The sequence below is a fragment of the Periophthalmus magnuspinnatus genome, chromosome 7 (genome assembly GCF_009829125.3).
Source record: "Periophthalmus magnuspinnatus isolate fPerMag1 chromosome 7, fPerMag1.2.pri, whole genome shotgun sequence".
NCBI lineage: Eukaryota > Metazoa > Chordata > Actinopteri > Gobiiformes > Gobiidae > Periophthalmus > Periophthalmus magnuspinnatus.
The window spans coordinates 18,679,445-18,698,340 of NC_047132.1; the positions used below are offsets into that span (position 1 = coordinate 18,679,445).

Below are 18,896 nucleotides of genomic sequence, written 5' to 3' on the forward strand. Positions count from 1 at the left end.
TGAGAAACAACAAATTTATGCAGAATTAACAAGCAAAGCACTAAACCATTTTCCTGAGGCAAAATAAGTGATTATATATTATATTATATATTATATATTTCTTCTGCATTTGACAAACACACACAGTCATTGTCATTGGACCATACCATGTAAGGATGGTTGTTTGACGCACTTTATGATCTGACTCCAGGTCTGGGAAACACGAGCATCAGGACAAAACCTACACAGATACTATACAGCCCCACACTGATATGCAAAAATGGTCCAGGAATTGAACCCTATCTGGACCTTCTCGCTGTGAGGTAGCTGTCTTGTGAGATTAGTTCTTTTTTATTTAGTCTTATATTGAACCACCTCAGCTTAACCAGCAACACAAGCATAATAAACCTTAGGCACATTAAATGACCTTCAGTGTGATCCCAGTCTGTACATTATGTAACTGACAGCAGCTGGAACGCACCCCACCCCTCACCTCCCCCCTCACCCAGTCTGTCCCAGTTCACCCTCACGCCCTCTCACCCTCCCAGCTCTGTTTCTGTGGGACAATAGGAATGTACACAAACACACACCGCTACAAACCTGACCACTGATGACTAATAGGCAGTGGTGGAAGAAGTGCTCAATTTTGTTACTTAAGTGAAAGTACAGATACTGGAGCAAAAGAATACTCTAGTAAAAGTATCACATGAAAAAATCTACTTATTAAGTATTAAAGTACCTGGTTAAATATGTACTTAAAGAGTAAAAAGTAAAAGTATTTTTGCCCAGATTTTGAGGTCATATTAGGCTTCAAATGTAATGATTTTGATACAGATTTGTGCTGAATCAATCATTTATTTGTATATTTTGTTTGCTCAGAATATGGACATGTTAAAAAATAATCCCACAGCCTTTTCAGCAGGTCTCAGACAATAATAATAAAAAAACATACTTTAACTTTTCAGTTCTGTTCAAAAATATAGTAGTACTGATATCTGTTCTAAAATATAGTGAAGTAAAAGCAGTTTATTGCTTTTCAAATAGTACTCTTTACTGGTCTTTGAACTGTGTGAAACTGACCTCCATTGGGCCATGTCAAAGTGCCTGGACAGTGATGAGTCAGTCTGAAATAGCCCTGAGTCACACAGGAGAGCTTTGTGGAAAAAAGCAAGCTGAACAGGAGGGTCTTCACCGATGATGGGAGACATTTTTTCTTCTGGGAAAGACAAATCTGCAAATTTTCAAAGGTCAGGGTTAGACTTGGCGTGAACAGAAAGAGACAAAGCTGTGTTAGCCAATTACAAGGGAGAACAAAGCAGATGAAAAAAGGAAAAAACTATTTGATTCCATCACTGTAACTGTAATTTTATCAAAACACAACCTCTGATCACTTCAAATGATTTTTCTCTCTATATACTCAAATAAATCTGAATTAATTAACAAATACATATATACAATCATAATAAATGCAACCAAAAATTATGCATTACTTCCTATAACAGTTTTGCAGATAAAGTCCTCCCTCTCCCATGACCTTTACTCCAGCTTCTTTGGGAGAATACATCCAATCTAATGTTCCTTTCAACTGGCTCCTCTGCCTGTAGAAATCTCTGCTCAGGTTTGAAAGAGCTTATGAGTGGGACAGCTTAAAAAGGTACATTTCATACCTCCACTGCTTAGTTTGTTGTTATGGTGAAATGTAACTGCAGTAGCACTGAGCAGATATAACCACAGAGTTTGGTAGTGCTTAGTTACATTTTGTTGAATAATATTTGGAGGACATTGTACTTTTGTGACATTATACTTTTACTTCTACTTGAGTAAAATTTTAGTTTGAAACAGTATACTTACATGAGGAAAAGGTTTGGTTACTCTTCCCACTGTGAAGCTGTATGTTGAAAATATTAAATGATTTGGAGATTATGATTTGTTTTTATTTTTGTTTTTTGTGTCTAATCTTTGGAAATACCAGAATCTGTGCATCATTTGATGTTTTGTCTTTTCAACAGCATTAAGTCATACACAAGAAATCAGATGGCATTTAATTCTAATGAGACAGGTTATATTGATGTGTTATTGGTGTTTTATAGTTTTGTTGTTCTTGCCTATATATCATATTACCTGTATATTTGTTTTTGTAGATTTTATGTGAAGCATTTGGACAGCTGAGGTTGTATTTAAATGTGCTGTATAAATAAACTTGAATTGAATTGAACCAGAAATCAGATACCTTATACATCCACACTGTTACTCTGTACTCCAACAGTTGTTTCTCCAGATACTTTTTACTTTTTATTTGTGTCACTACTTTTTCTTCTACTTGAGTAATAATAGGCTTTTTTTTTTAAAAGAATATTACTCCTACTTGAATATCAATTTTGACTACTCTACAACTCTGAGCACCTTACAGAATGGTAAAGTAAAAAAAAGTAAAAGCTTCACAATACCATCCCTTCTGCATCTGTATGAACCAAATGTAATGTTTTATTTCCAGTGCATTTGCCTATAGTCATGTGGAGCTGGTACATTCAGTCCCTATCCTATAAAGGCCTTAACACTAGCCCTGAGAGAGAGCGCGTGTAATCACCACAACAGCAGCACTGACTGTGGATATTCTTAGCACAAAGCCATGTCACCACTAAGACCTGCTGCACACCGGCCTGTGTTCACATTCACACACATTCTTTCCATCACAGATTCTGCTCTTAACTTACACTTGCAGATAAGATAATCAGCATTTAGCTGCTAGCCTACAGAGTAGCGCTTTATAATAACTATACATTATTTACAGCCTTAATGAAGCATGTAGAAAGATTTTATTCATAAATAATAAACAAAGATTAAGGAATTCCACAATAGATAAATCTAAAATGTTTTGTTTATTTGTTTGTGGTAGAGAAATCACATTTCTGCGCTGTGCCAGCAGCACACTGTCAGCTCAGTCCTTGTTATCTTCATCATTAGAGATATAATACCCCTACAACATAGCCACGCTGGACTGCACAATACCGTCATAATGTTGTGAAGGTTCATACCACCTGGTCAAAAAAAAAAAAAAATGTTTATAGTGTAACATAAACCTTTTTATGAGGAAGTAATTAGTTTTGCACAAATGGTTCAAAGACAAAATGCTTGAAACATAAAATATTTGTTTAGACCAGCAGGTGTATCTTATTATACTTATATGTCTTAACTATTGTCATCACCTTTTTTCTTTTTTACATTTTATTCTCCATTGAGCAAAATTCCTATAATACATCTTTATGAAGCTTGCAAACAATAGAATAAAGAGAATAATCACTCACATCACATACTCTCACCTTTCAGCAAAGGTATGTGTAGTAAATAGAAACCAAAGGTTAAAAGGCTGAACATGCTGGATGAATACAAAAAACTCAATCAATAGTCTATTTGCTGCGAAATAACAATATTTCAGGAACAAAATAAGTGTACATAGACAGAGACACAGTGATTAAATCTGAAGTGGTTTATTTTGAGGTGTGTGAGAGAGAGGACAACTGCTGTCCCCTCCCTTACTGCTCCTATCTCTCTTCTGAGGCCTGCTCCTGTAACCTATGGCCCCAACACAATCTTTCCAACCAAAATATAAATATAGCTCTAGTTAGCCTTTTCCAATGAGCTCACGTGAGTGACTCCAAACCAGTGGATATATAAGGATCTGCCTGTGATTAGAGGAACAGCACATCATCCTTACTCACCGTACGAAACAAGTCATAACTATCCCGTGTTTAGTTTGACAGAGTTCTGTGGAGCAGGCAGGAGAAGACAACAGAATTTGCCTCCCACTCCTCCATGAGTGTTGAGAATTCATCAGTGTACAGATCGGAGCGTAGTTTTCACCAGACCTCTTCCTCTTCTGCTACTGGGGACCCGGGCATGGACAAGAACCGGGGGCTGTTTGCGGAGGACTTTGGCTCCTTCATGAGGCCTGGGAGCGACGCCTTCTCTGGTAAGTGCAAAAAACAGAGGAGTGGGTGAAAGGCGGAAAACACTGGTTGTCTGTGGATGAAGCAATTGTTGTTAAAGGTGCACTATGTAACTTTTCTGCTTTTCTCTATGGAGATGTTATTGCTCAGAATATTTCACGTTATACAGAGACGGGCCCTCAGAGGCATGTAATGATAATTTCCTCAGTTGCATTTTTCTACACTTTAATATATTTTAGCTGTAATAAAATGCAATGTGTGTAAATTTGATGAAGCGAAGGTTTCAAGGTTATATTAGTCTCATTACCAGTTTTACCAGACATTCATATTGGGAGTTCATCAGCTTAAGTTAAATAAATCCAAGCTGTGTATTTTCTTTTAAAAATAATACAATTAATTTGTTAGGTGAAATTCTAGCATTGTACATAATATTTACACTCTAACACAGAAATACCCTGCAAATTAGGATATATATAAATAGGGTATATATTATATAAAGATTTTTGTATTAGGGGTCCAGCATGAAAGTTTCTACCCAAGGCTCAGAATTTGATATTGACTAATGTGTGGAATGAAATGAAGGTTAACTGAATGAAACAATGTCTGGAAAGCAGAGCAAGTCCAGAACAGAGAGCACACAGCTTTCAATAACTCAAATTAAACAAATGTCAAAGTCATATTTCTGTTTTGAGCACAAACATGATACAATGAGAGTCTGCATGGATTGTCTCTTTGGCAATGTGATGGGTCGTTTGGTTTATACAGCCTTCTATTATAGTCTACCAGCAGAACATCCCAGAGCTACCAGATATGATGTATGTTGTTGGCAATATCATACATAAGTAACCCAGTTGCTCCAAACTCTCCAAAAATAGTTTGGGAGGACATCTTAAGATATACTTCATTATCAAGGTCAGACGGGTCTTATTTGATATCATTGAGCTGTAGGATTGTGTGCAAAGTTCACACAGCAGGTCAGGTGTCATGGCTGCTGCATAGACACTGAGTGCCCTTTAAGCCTTACATTAGACCTTGGTCAGTGCTGAATTAGCTTTGCTATGTCTTTCATTCAGATGTGCTGTGTTGTACATGTAAGTGCAGATTATAATGTATTTTAGCTCTGAAAGTCCCACAGAGACATGGTGCTATCAACCATAAAATTATTAAATTCATGAATACAAATAAGAGTCATAAGAGTCGACTCATTCAATACTGTAGGCTATGTTATGTCCTTTTTAAACTTTCACTATTGTTCTAAGGAAAATCTGCCACCTCTGTAAGCAGTGATAATACACCAGACACCGATTGAAATAGTGGGACTAAGCTGGCCAAGTGATGCTAAAGAAAACACGAGATCAAATTGAAGTTTCAATGTACCTAAAATGTATTGCTTTAAAACTAAAAAATGTCTGAATACTTAAATTTTTGCTATTTATATATATTCCTGGCTGCTACCTTGAGGGCTAATGACAGAAAACCATACAATGATTTTGCAAATACTAGTGTGGGCTATATAGGGATACAATGACACTTTGCACATGGGGCAGAAGGGGCTCTTGCTTTCCCAACTACACCACTCACACCTTATTTAGAAACAGACTCAAACCTTTTCTATCTTGAACTTTTGTGACATGTAAACTTTAAATGTGTGTGCACATACACTCTATAACAGTGAAGAGAGGAGTCAGGGGTGGGAGGTCCCATAGGTGCTGTTCAACCCAGAAACAGAGACAGACTGGAATGAAATTTTGCTGCCAGCACCCTGAGCTCACACTCCTAATAGTGAGATGACGGATGCATTAGGAATGACCAAGGGGTTGCCAAGTTACCAGGAACAACAGAGCCAGACTCACACACCTTCGGATGATGTCAGATATTATCTTAGCAAGACAGAGAGGAGGTTATAGCTGCCTGGGTTTTACAATCTGTGATGGCCTCTGTTATTACAGTATAATTTTATTACACAAATCAACATATCAGCTATGAATTGTTCTCATAAACAGCCACAGAGAAATGTATCACCAGACTCTCATTTCACACAACCATTTTCTGTGGCTTTTTACTAAATGTCAAAAGTTTGTAAATAATCACCATTCCTGTCCTTGGATAAGGTTAATGATTTATTATTTAGCTGCATATAATATATAAGTATTGGTGCATTGCATGGACTTTGGCGTGTTAAATCAGAGATGTATTTATTTTATTTTATTATTATATTATTATATTGTGCATTCATAATAGGGTAGGCTCTAGAATCTGAAGGCCGTAGAACAACTCCCCTCATTGTAAGGCTGATCTTACCATTTGTAAAATCAGAGCATTAGGAGAGGCTCCACAGAGCAGATATTTGAGACATATCTGAAGGGGGTTGAATGAACTAGTGGCTTGTGAAATCTAATAAGCTTTGCCCATACAGGGCCAATCCATGGTCATAATCAATCATTTTTTTCTGAGGGCGTGGAAAATCATGATACTAAATAGACCCACATGCTGAACACGCTGGATTGTAGCTATGGGTTCATTTCTATCCATTGTCCCACAAACACTCACAGAAATACACTCTCATGCATACAGCTCATGCTTGAAAGCTGGATGCATGGTGGGTAAAATGTCATGCCAAATGACACAATGACAGTATGTACACAACCACTGCTGCCCCACTGTCCCACCTGGTATTCCCAACGGTCTCCCATCCCAGTACCAACCAAGCCAGCCAAGCCTTGTTTAGTGTCGGAGATTACACAAGATTGCCATTCTCAAAATGGTAATAACATATCATTCTTACATGGAAAGATGGTTGCTTGTCTTGTATTGACTGTGGGCACAATGGCAGTATGAAATACCAGGATTGTGGATTCCTCAAACTGCTCATCAGCTAATAATTAAACATTTGATCTTTTCATTGTCTACAGGTGGTGCTGGAAACATCAAGACTCTGGGAGACTCATATCAATTCACTGTGGATGTGCGGGACTTCTCTCCAGAGGACGTTATCGTCACCACGTCCAACAACCAGATTGAAGTGCGTGCAGAGAAGGTATGGAACACTGCTTACTCCTCTTCCCCTCCTTTACAACTCGGATTTAAACTAACCTGCTGCTTCTCCTTTGTGACAGCTGGCCCAGGACGGCTCAGTCATGAACACTTTCACCCACAAGTGCCAGCTCCCTGAGGATGTGGACCCCACCTCAGTGACGTCATCTCTGGGGGCTGAGGGGACACTCACAGTGAGGGCCCGGAGACAAGCAGCCAAACACGAACATGCACAGACCTACCGCACAGAGATCAAGATATGAACACAGACTCATGACCCAATGTTATTTTGTACTGGATGTTTGTTTTGTCTCCTTCACGCTACTGAACCCTGCACTACAGAGCCCTTGTCCCCTCCACCACCATGATTCATACTCATGTTCTGAAGTAGTAGGGTGTGCGCAGATCACTGGGTTTGTTTTTTACTTATTTATTTCTTTCAGCTACATATTGATTGAATTAGATTCATGACTGATGTCTCTCAAGTGCTGCTAATGCCCTTTGTCCTACATGAAATCATACTGAATAACTTTACATAAACATAGCACTTAGAATCAGATCTTACTTCTTTTAAGGTCACAGAGTCTGCATGTTTTCCTTGTATCTGGATACACTCTAGGTCCTCAATATGACACAAAAAAGACAATATATTCCTGACCAGATTTTTTTGTGAAATTGAGTAATCATTGGGTTTTTGCACGTCTTATAATGATGCAGTTGTATGAATAAATATTTTTCTCTTTCAATTATTTGCCAAAATGTATTTCTTAAATCTACAACACACATTTTCTTTGCAATTATAAGAGGACATACAGATAATCTTATTTTGGAGCATAAAAGCTTGACTTGCTTCTGCCTCTCCGCAATGAGGGTGTGTGGTAGGCCTAGGTAGTGTTATTAAGTGTTATTAATTAATCACTTATCAATAAAATAGGCTTCTTTGCAAACTCATAGTAACTGCAATAGATCAAATGAATTCTGCTTATAAGTAAGTATAGTTCATACATAAGAATGACTAGGCATTTCCGTTGAGTTTGATGTGACGTTCGTGAACGAGTCGGCTCTGTTGAACGGTTCCTTCACGTGAATGGTTGAGAATCAGTTTTTAAAAGAACCGAATCTTTTTCTGTCTTATTTTTATGCTGAAACAACACGAGATCAACACAGAAGCAGAGCAGGCTCGAGTGAGAGATTTGTGCACAAAAAATCGGAATAGCAGTTTTTAAATTAGGCCTATTATTATTGTAGTGCGTGCAACGTTTAATTTAGATTAAAAAGGGTAAAGGGTAAACACTCTGATTAGTTTGTAGATAAAATGAGTTCTCACATTGGCTTCTGTCATATAAATAAGTAGTTAAAAAGCCAGTCTTTGAAAGGTACGAACTCAAAGGATTCGGGTTCCATAAAGTGCCGAAAGTTCCATTACTATTCATTATGTACATTTGCAAACGGCCCTTAGTCTCTTTTCTTTCTGAATAAATCTGTTTTTGTTTGGTATACAGTGCCCCCTTGTGCGTGATTCGTACACTACAGCAGTGTGACATCACATCACAAATCTAACCGACGACGGCAGGTGGCAGAATATTGCATTGTTCAATAAACAGTGAACGCGGGGACACCTTTGTTCAGCTTCGTCTGGCACTCTTCTGGCAACTAAAAGATGTATGTCTATAGTTCTTGTACTTGCACTTTGTTTAAAAGGTAGCATCGTTTGCATGCAAAATTTGCAACCCTGCGGTTACACGCATGCGCAACTGACACACCGCCTGGTCCCAATCAATCGATCAGAGAGAGCAAGATGGCGCAGAGCTGAGCCATCGAAACAGGATCGATCACCGAAAAGCTCGATTGGGTTGTTCCTCCAACAATATCAAACTTTCTGCGGCTTCTTGATTTAAACATAACGGAAAGGGGCAACGAGAAGAAGGTATGTTTTAACTCTGTCTAACAAAATGGCGTTTTCTAATGCCAGGCAGACATGTAAGTAAAGAAACAACAACGAACGAGCCTGCCGCCATCTTCCCTGCAGTCTACTGCATGACAGGGCGCTGAATTAATCCCTGATAACCAAGCTGCAAGGATGGAGGAATTGTAATCGATGTGGGGCACTGTCAAACCACCAAACTGTCAAAACAAACGTACAAATATCACGGACGCTGATTTAGTTATATTTATTTATATACGCCTACACTAGAAGCTAAAGTCCAAAGCGCAGCATGCTAGCAGCACCATAGCCACATCACAGGCAATGTGTCATAGTCTCCATCAAATCAACTAGGATGTATTATGGTGACATGGTCTTTCAGAAAACATAATCCACATTAAAGTTATCGAATACATCTAGAGATTTAAAGAAAAACGATGAACCCTGGGTTTGTGTTTAGCGATTCTGAAATTATGTTAGTGAAGAGTACAGTGTTTATTAATTTGTGCACATGTTAATTAATTACTTTACTATTAATTGTCTTTTCAACATCAGCGATGTGTAAATGCACATTTACTATTGCAGAAGAAGTTATGTTACATTTTAAATAGTCAAAACTGTGAGTAAACTTTAATCTTTGACAGCGCAACAAATAATTCTATTTTGGATGCAGACCTATTTTGTGCACCCCTTCTTTCATTCCATTTAGAATTTCCCTTCTGTCTCATCATAACTCTATGGAGTTATAGGTGATGGAGTTCCCATGGCACTGTGGGAAGGTCCTCGAGCAACTGAACCATCAGAGGAAGCAGGGCCTGCTATGTGACTGTACTTTTGTGGTGGATGGGGTTGATTTTAAAGCCCACAAAGCTGTTCTAGCTGCCTGCAGCCTCTACTTCCGCACTCTCTTTGTGGAACAAAAGGATGTGGTGCATCTGGATATAAGTAATGCAGCAGGTGGGCTTGCAACAGGCTTATCTTTCTACTCAAATGAAAACTCTTTTTTACATGTAAGGTTTATATAAAAATTATAAACCTAAATAAAATATTTTGTTCACTTAGGTTTGGGCCTGGTTTTGGACTTCATGTATACATCCAAATTGAATCTAACCATTAACACTGTAGTTGACGTTATGACGGTGGCAACCTTCTTGAAGATGCCTGAGATTGTAAATGCCTGCTCTGCTTATCAAACCATGGCCAACCCTGGTCCCACCATTGTCACTGTAGACATACCTGGTAAGTTTGTGTGATACAGTTTTCCCCAATGCTTTCACTCCCCTATTATTATAATTCATGTATTTCTGTGTGTGTTTGTGAATATCAGAGGATAAAGCATTCAAAGTAGATCCAAGTGTTCCCATGGAAAGTGACCTGGCTGCAGTGGCAGCACAGGTGGAAGAAAGCCAGCCACAAATAACCCCTGCAGAAGGTAACAGCAGTGCTGCAGTTTCTATGCAGGAAGAAGTGCCCTCTGACACACAGCAGACAGACTCCCAGTCAAAACCACCCTCCCCTAGTAGAACCAGGCTATCCAAAACTCCACCAACGGTCACAAAGAAAAACATTCTTAAAAAGAATGTGGCAGCACAAGGCTTCAAAGATGACCCATCTGATGCTGACTACACACCCAGTTAGTAGAGGTTTGGTCAGCAATTTAACTTATTTAGAAAGAGATGGTTTTCAGAATAGTTTTTTTTTTCATTCCTTTTGCAGAATCTCCCTTCAAGTCATCTGGGCGCTCCTCCTATATGAGCTCAAGAGGTAGGAGGATCAGAAAACCACCTCAGAGGAACTATCCACCTGGTGCGTTAATGCCTTTTTGCACTGCTACACATGTATTCACTTTTTAAATTTAGCTGTTCAACATTAGATGTGAAGCCTTCTAGCTACCGTCCATAAATTTATTTGATTTTTTTTTCCACCAGTAGATGGCAGATGTGAAACTTGGTTCTCCCTATTCCCTTACCTGGCCTTTGTTGAGGCTCAAGCCTTCAAGCTACCGTCCATACTTTTATTTGATTTTTTTTCCACCTGTAGATGGCAGATGTGAAACTTGTTCCCCCCTATTCCCTCACCTAGCCTTTGTTGAGGTTCACCTGTGCTCTCTGGTCTTCTTCTGCAAGGCCAAAGCTGGCATGCTGTCAGGCAGCAGTAAGGTAGATAGCATTTAGTGGTCATATGTGAGAATACAATGGTCGAGTTTTCCAAACTAATTGCAGATAGTAGCATTAATTCATATCCACTTTTATCTATAAAGTTTTGGCTAATCATGTAAAATGGAAAATCGATACATAGTATTTTTATATTTTTTTGTGTGTGTGTGATAGACAATGACTCGGAGGAAGATGGTCAGCCCAAAGAAGGCGATCAGATGGACACAGTGACAGAGAAATCACAAGGCAAGACTGACCATAACAGTGAAGAGGCTGCAGAGGAGGACACAGAGGAGACAGAGGACAGTGAGGGGAGTGGGCAGGACGATGAAGGAGAGAGTGATGGAGACTCCAGAACAAACCCATACAGACCTAAGAGCGGCAGGGCTGAGACCAAACAATATAGCTCAATAACTCATAAGTGTGAGGTGAGCTGGTGAACATAGTATTATATTGTGTATGTAGAGTCTGTACCTACATACCTACCTACATATGGTCCTCTGTTTGTTCCCAGGACTGTGGGAAGGTGTTCACTCACACTGGAAACTTCAAGAGACACATGCGAATCCATACAGGAGAGAAGCCTTTCAGCTGCAGAAACTGTAACAAGGCCTTTTCAGACCCTGCAGCCTGCAGGGCACATGAGAAAACACACAGGTATATATAATGTGTGTGTGGGTGTGTGTGCGGGGGTGTGTGTGTGTGTGTATGTATGTATGTATGTGTGTATATATATATATATATATATATATATATATATATATATAAAACTTTAGGTCGGAGGTCGATGATCGACTTTGTTGTCGTGTCATCTGACCTCCGACCGCGTGTCTTGGACACTCGGGTGAAGAGAGGGGCTGAGCTGTCAACTGATCACCACCTGGTGGTGAGTTGGATCCGCTGGCGGAGGAGGAAGCCGGACAGACCTGGCAGGCCCAAGCGCATTGTGAGGGTCTGCTGGGAACGTCTGGCGGAGCCCTCTGTCAGGGGGGTCTTCAACTCCCACCTCCGGGAGAGCTTCTCCCTGATCCCGGGGGAGGTTGGAGACATGGACTCCGAGTGGGCCATGTTCTCCACCTCTATTGTCGATGCGGCTGCTCGTAGCTGTGGTCGTAAGGTCTGTGGTGCTTGTCGCGGCGGCAATCCCCGAACCCGGTGGTGAACACAGGAAGTAAGGGATGCCGTCAAGCTGAAGAAGGAGTCCTATCGAGCCTTGTTGGCTCGTGGGACTCCTGAGGCAGCTGATGAGTACCGGCGGGCCAAGCGTGCCGCGGCTCGGGCAGTCACAGAGGCAAAAACTCGGGGTTGGGAGGAGTTCGCGGAGGCCATGGAGGAGGACTATCGGACGGCCTCAAAGAGATTCTGGCAAACCGTCCGACGCCTCAGGAGGGGGAAGCAGTGCTTCACCAACACTGTTTACAGTGCGGGTGGAGAGCTGCTGACTTTGACTGGGGATGTTGTCGGGCGGTGGAAGGAATACTTTGAGGATCTCCTCAATCCCACTGTCACGTCTTCCGAGGAGGAAGCAGAAACTGGGGACCCAGAGGCGGACTCGTCCATCACCCTGGCTGAAGTCACTGAGGTGGTTGGCAAGCTCCTCAGTGGCAAGGCTCCGGGGGTGGACGAGATCCGTCCTGAGTACCTCAAGTCTCTGGATGTTGTGGGGCTGTCTTGGCTGACACGTCTCTGCAACATTGCGTGGCGGTCGGGGACAGTACCTGTGGAATGGCAGACCGGGGTGGTGGTCCCTCTGTATAAGAAGGGGGACCGGAGGGTGTGTTCCAATTACAGGGGAATCACACTCCTCAGCCTTCCCGGTAAGGTCTATTCCAGGGTACCGGAGAGGAGAATCCGACCGGTAGTCGAATCCGACCGGTAGTCGGAGCAGTGTGGTTTTTGTCCTGGTCGTGGAACACTGGACCAGCTCTATACTCTCCATCGGGTCCTCGAGGGCTCATGGGAGTATGCCCAACCAGTCCACATGTGTTTTGTGGATCTGGAGAAGGCATTCGACCGTGTCCCTCGTGGTGTCCTTTGGGGGGTGTTCTGGGAGTATGGGGTCCGGGGCTCTTTGCTAAGGGCTGTCCGGTCCCTGTATGACCAGAGTAGGAGCTGTGTTCGCATTGCCGACAGTAAGTCAGACCTGTTCCTGGTGCATGTTGGACTCCGCCAGGGCTGCCCTTTGTCACCGTTTCTGTTCATTATATTTATGGACAGAATTTCTAGGCGCAGCCAGGGGCCGGAGGGGGCCTGGTTTGCAGATCGAGCCAGGACCTGCACCAGGCACTGGGGCGGTTTGCAGCCGAGTGTGAAGCGGCTGGGATGAGAATCAGCTCCTCCAAATCCGAGGCCATAGTTCTCGACCGGAAAAAGGTGGTTTGCTCTCTCCGGGTGGGTGGTGAGTCTCTGCCCCAAGTGGAGGAGTTCAAGTATCTCGGGGTCTTGTTCACGAGTGAGGGAAGGATGGAGCGGGAGATTGACAGGCGGATCGGTGCAGCGTCTGCAGTGATGCGGTCGCTGTATCGGTCCGTTGTGGTAAAGAAGGAGCTGAGCCGGAAGGCTAAGCTCCCGATTTACCGGTCAATCTACGTTCCTACCCTCACCTATGGTCATGAGCTCTGGGTAATGACCGAAAGGGCAAGATCGCGGATACAAGCGGCTGAAATGGGCTTCCTCCGCAGAGTGGCCGGGCGCACCCTTAGGGATAGGGTGAGGAGCTCAGTCACACGGGAGGAGCTCGGAGTAGAGCCGCTGCTTCTACACGTTGAGAGGAACCAGCTGAGGTGGCTCGGGCATCTGCTCAGGATGCCTCCTGGATGCCTCCCTAGGGAGGTGTTCTGGGCATGTCCCACCGGGAGGAGGCCCCGGGGAAGACCCAGGACACGCTGGAGGGACTATGTCTCTCGGCTGGCCTGGGAACGCCTTGGGGTCCCACCGGAGGAGCTGGAGGACGTGTCCGGGGTGAGGGAAGTCTGGGAGTCCCTGCTTAGACTGCTGCCCCCGCGACCCGGCCCCGGATAAGCGGAAGAAAATGGATGGATGGATGGATTATATAAAATTATCCTCCTAGGACCTAGCAGGGTCCTAGGAGGATAAAAGAAATTAATAAAGCATGTCATGCAAGAGTTCGGGTCTTAGAAGGTTAAATGCTGTTATATGCTGTAAATTCAATTCAATATAACTGTGTCATTATCTTTTATTAATAATCTCAAATGTTGTTTAGCCCACTGAAACCATACTGCTGCTCCACATGTGGGAGGAGTTACCGTCACATCAGTCTGCTTAACATGCACCTTAAACGACACACTGGAGAAGCTCGTTACAGCTGCGATCTTTGTGGGAAACTGTTCACTACATCAGGGAACCTTAAGAGGCACCAGCTTGTCCACAGTGGAGAGAAGCCTTTCCAGTGTGACTACTGCGACAGGGCCTTCTCCGACCCCACGGCCAAGATGAGACACCTGGAGACCCACGACACAGAGAAGGACCACAAGTGTCCTCACTGTGACAAGCGCTTCCACCAGGTAACAGCACAAATGAGGTCACACCCTGTAAATATCTGCTCTGCTGCAGCAATAGTCTGTGATTTGATCCAGTCAGGGGAAACTGGGATCTTCAAATGCATGGTGCAATAGAGGGGGTCTTATGTCTTATGTTGATTTTCAAAGAAAAAATGTGTTCAAAGCTAAAACAAGCGGCTACTTTTTATTGAATGCTAAAAACAGAAAAAGAAGTGCCTGTAAAAGTGGAGGGTGCATGTGTTTGTGATACTTGTATTCTTCTCTGTTTTGTTTAGCTGGGAAATCTCAAAGCTCACCTGAAGATTCACATCACAGATGGACCTCTGAAATGCAAAGAATGTGGAAAACAGTTCACCACTTCCGGTAAGCAGAGAACGGCAAACATTTGGAAGGCACGATTTTTTTGTATTGAAGTCTTTAAACATATAGTTGAAACAAAAATTTTACATACACTATATAAAAAGATGTTTTTTTTGCTCACTGTCTGACATGAAATCAGATTAAAGTTTTCCTGTTTTAGGTCAGTTAGGATTATCAAAATCATAATTTTTCTTTACTTTCTTCAAAGTCAAAAAGTTTACATACATTTCATTGGTATTTGGTACCATTGCCTTTAAATTGTATGATTTGAGTCAAACATTTTGGATATCCTTCCACAAGCTTCTCACAATAGTTGGACAAAATTTTGCTCATTCCTTTTAACAAAACTGGTGTAATTGCTCACACACGCCTTTTCACATCTACCCATAAATTTTCAATAGGATTAAGATCAAGGCTTTGTGAAGGCATCCCAAAACATTGATTTTGCTATGCTAAGCTATTTTATAACCAGTTTGGCAGCATGCCTCAGGTCATTGCCCATTTGGAAGACCCATTTGCGCTCAAGCTTTAACTTCCTGGCTGATGTCTTGAGATATTACTTCAGTATTTCCACATAATGTTGTTTCCTCATGATGCCATTCATTTTATGAAGTGCACCTCCTGCTGCACAACAACCCACAACATAATGCTGCCACCCCCATATTTCACAGATGGGATAGTCTTCTCAGGCTTGCAAGCTTCCCCCTTTTTCCTCCAAATGTATCAAGGCTTATTATGGCCAAACAGTTAAATTTTAGTCCTCTCATTATTCTGGCAAATAGAAATAATTTTGGTAATCCTGATTGATCTAAAACAGGAAAAGTTTAGCCTGACAGTAAGGGGGGAAAAGCATATATGTCTTTTTATATAGTGCATATAAACTTCTGGTTTCAACTGTAAAAAACATTAGCTGAATAAAGTAGCTGAATAAAGTAGCTGAATAAAGCTGAATAAAGTACCTTTAGATGAAATTTGAAGTGATTGAATTGATGCTGTATTTCAGGGAACCTGAAGAGGCACCTGCGTGTCCACACTGGAGAAAAGCCTTATGTGTGTAATCACTGTCAAAGAGCCTTCAGTGACCCAGGAGCATTGCTGCGGCATGAGCGCACACATACAGGTACATGTACACAGGCAGCCAACACAGGTTTTATTATGCTATTTTCTACTATTTATTAATCATGTGTTGTACCATTGTAGCATGAAACAAGTTTGGATAACATATGTCCTGTATGTGAATGTCAAAACTTGTGTGTTGCAGGGGAGAAACCATGTGTGTGTAAGGTGTGTGGTAAAGCGTTCACTCAGGCTAGCTCCCTCATCGCTCACTTCAGGCAGCACACAGGAGAAAGACCCTATGTGTGTGACCGCTGTGGAAAGAGGTCAGAGAAGCATGTCCAGTAACATAATAAAGCCCAGTAGTATTGGTGGATTACCATAAAACTGCGTTTCAGGTTTACTCAGTCCAGTCAGCTGGCCAATCACATCAAACATCATGATAATGTGCGTCCACATAAATGCCACTTGTGCACCAAAGCCTTTGTGAATGTTGGAGACTTGTCCAAACACATCATTGTTCACACAGGTAAGACAGATGCACTGTGCATCATGTACACCAAGAATTATGATACCTGTACACACTGTATCTTATATCCTTTTGATATTAAACTAAAGCCAACTGCTGCTGCTTTTAAAATAGAAGATTTAAGATAAGGTCATCCCTTTGGAAATATGTACACTAACTATACTACTAATACACTTACACTGTAACATTTTTTGTCAAATCAATTATTTTACTTCGTCTGCGTTGGGGAGTCATCAAAACTGACTATGGACACTATAGTTCTGGAACACAACACTATCTGACACTGGAAGTAATGATACTACAACTTTATACAGATACAAATAAACATGTCTTGTTTTCAATGGAATAAATTCACCACAACTCATTAAGTACAACTAAATAAATACAACAATTAAATATTTATTTGTGTGACAGTATTTTGCAGAATAAGAGCTTAAAAGTGCAGTGCTGCCGTTTAGTGTAACACTAAACTGTAACACTATACTGTACTACTTCAACACTTAAAGACAAAAGAAAATGTTCTTTTAACAGGTGAGAAACCATTTCTGTGTGACAAGTGTGGTCGAGGGTTCAACCGCGTGGATAACCTGCGTTCACATGTGAAGACGGTTCATCACGGCAAAGCTGGGATGAAGAGGCTGGTGGTAACAGAGAACAGCTCACAAGAGGCTGAGGCTGGTGGGCTTTCCGTCTCATTGAATGAGGTCAACATCGTCACTGTCACCACTGATGACATCGTTACACTGGCTACAGAGGCTCTGGCATCTTCATCTGTAACACAACTCACAGGTCTGTTGTAGCGTGTGTTGAACACTTTTTACATGCAGTATAATTGTGTGTTTGCCAGTCCACACTACATACAGAATGAGAGTTACGTCTCTGTATGTTCCATTAGAAGTAGCTTCAGCATTAGAATGTGTTGGAAAAGTGACTAAATAATATACATAATGTAAACCGTGTCCAGGGGTAGCACAATCGACATAATTATAATATTTTTATTTTATTCCAAACAATCTACGATAAATAGTAACTTTCAGGAATTAATATGAGCTTAGAACTGATTTTCCTATAGATTTCTTTATAGACATTAAGGAGGACATAACTATAGTTGTATTTAAATTATTTGACTCTCTGTTAAAGTTGTTCCAGTGGCCACCTCAGGTTCTGCAGATGAAACAGAGGCTCTGAAAGCAGAAATTACTAAAGCAGTAGAGAAAGTTCAGGAATCAGGTAAGATGATCTGTATGCATTTCTATCCTACATGGTTTAAGGTTCATAAAATAACACATTTCTTTCTTATTCTTTAGATCCCAACATGCAAATCCTCTATGCCTGTGATTCATGCGGGGATAAATTCTTGGATGCTAGTTCTTTGGCACAGCATGTCCGCATCCACACAGCCCAGGCTTTAGTCATGTTCCAGGCAGATTCAGATTGCTACCAGTACACCACAACTACCACCTCTGAGGAAGATGCCACCCCAGCATGGCAACCTACATCAGAGCAGGTCATCCAGGAGGGGGAGCTGGTGTTCAGGCCCACAGATCAGGAGGCAGAGGGGGCTCAAACGGACGCTGTGGTGGGTCAGGAGGAAGAGGCAGCAGCATCAGTGCTGGAAACACAAACTGAGGTTAAAACAGAGAATCCGAAGAAGAGTGAGGAGGGGGACAATCAAACGGAGAACATTATAAGGAAATTATAAAGAAGCCTTGATGACCACATTTGTATTTTACAGATGCAAACTGGAAAACACAAAATAAAATCATGGAAAAGCTTTTGTAAAACAAACCTGACCTGGATGTTGTGCATATTATTTTTGTTTACCTAATTATGTATAAGAAGTGTCATAGAACTGTTAAGAGAACCTTTATTTGTCCCCCAGTGGGGAAATTCCACAGACTGCATCTTTGAAAGAGTACATCCTGATAATGTATTGTGTTTACATCAATTTTATTCTGCTGAGCCTGTACATTTATTTTTAACTGATTTATTGTTTTCCTATTCGTTCTCTATCACACATTGTACATGATTCTAGTTTCTATTTGGATGTCTAGTATGTGTATAAGACAATAAGCTGTATTTTATTAAAATATTAATAAAAATAATAATAATATACATTGTGCACAAATATGTTTTTGCCTTTTGCAGTCAGTAAATCATGACTTTATGTTGATTACACAATTAAACAATAGTTGAATGTATAGTAAACAGTTCTGTTTACAATCCTTTCATAATCTATAATGTTGATTATGTTCCCATGTTATGTTTTTATATTATAACTATATAAAAAAGTCATTCTATATGAACTTGATTAATTTTGTATGTGAATTGTTGCCGTTGAATTCAGCTGCTTCCTTGACTACAAACGGCGGGATACCATTGGTCCGAAAC

At 41.2% G+C, this 18,896-nt stretch overlaps 2 protein-coding genes across 2 annotated transcripts; both read left to right on the forward strand.

Moving 5' to 3' along the window:
- Positions 1-3,671: 3,671 nt before the first annotated feature.
- On the forward strand, positions 3,672-7,637 carry hspb7 (heat shock protein family, member 7 (cardiovascular)). The gene is made up of 3 exons (XM_033969824.2): positions 3,672-3,949; positions 6,839-6,963; positions 7,043-7,637. The coding sequence occupies exons 1-3, from the start codon at positions 3,793-3,795 to the stop codon at positions 7,220-7,222; spliced, it is 462 nt and encodes a 153-aa protein (XP_033825715.1). The 5' UTR covers positions 3,672-3,792; the 3' UTR covers positions 7,223-7,637.
- A 1,115-nt stretch (positions 7,638-8,752) lies between these two features.
- On the forward strand, positions 8,753-18,599 carry zbtb17 (zinc finger and BTB domain containing 17). Its single transcript, XM_033970090.2, has 15 exons — positions 8,753-8,886; positions 9,627-9,840; positions 9,946-10,122; positions 10,211-10,516; positions 10,600-10,689; positions 11,214-11,467; positions 11,554-11,696; positions 14,263-14,563; positions 14,836-14,923; positions 15,924-16,040; positions 16,182-16,302; positions 16,375-16,505; positions 17,037-17,294; positions 17,646-17,735; positions 17,813-18,599. Exons 2-15 carry the CDS (start codon positions 9,636-9,638, stop codon positions 18,205-18,207), a joined length of 2,676 nt encoding a protein of 891 aa, XP_033825981.1. The 5' UTR covers positions 8,753-8,886; positions 9,627-9,635; the 3' UTR covers positions 18,208-18,599.
- The last annotated feature ends 297 nt before the right edge of the window (positions 18,600-18,896 follow it).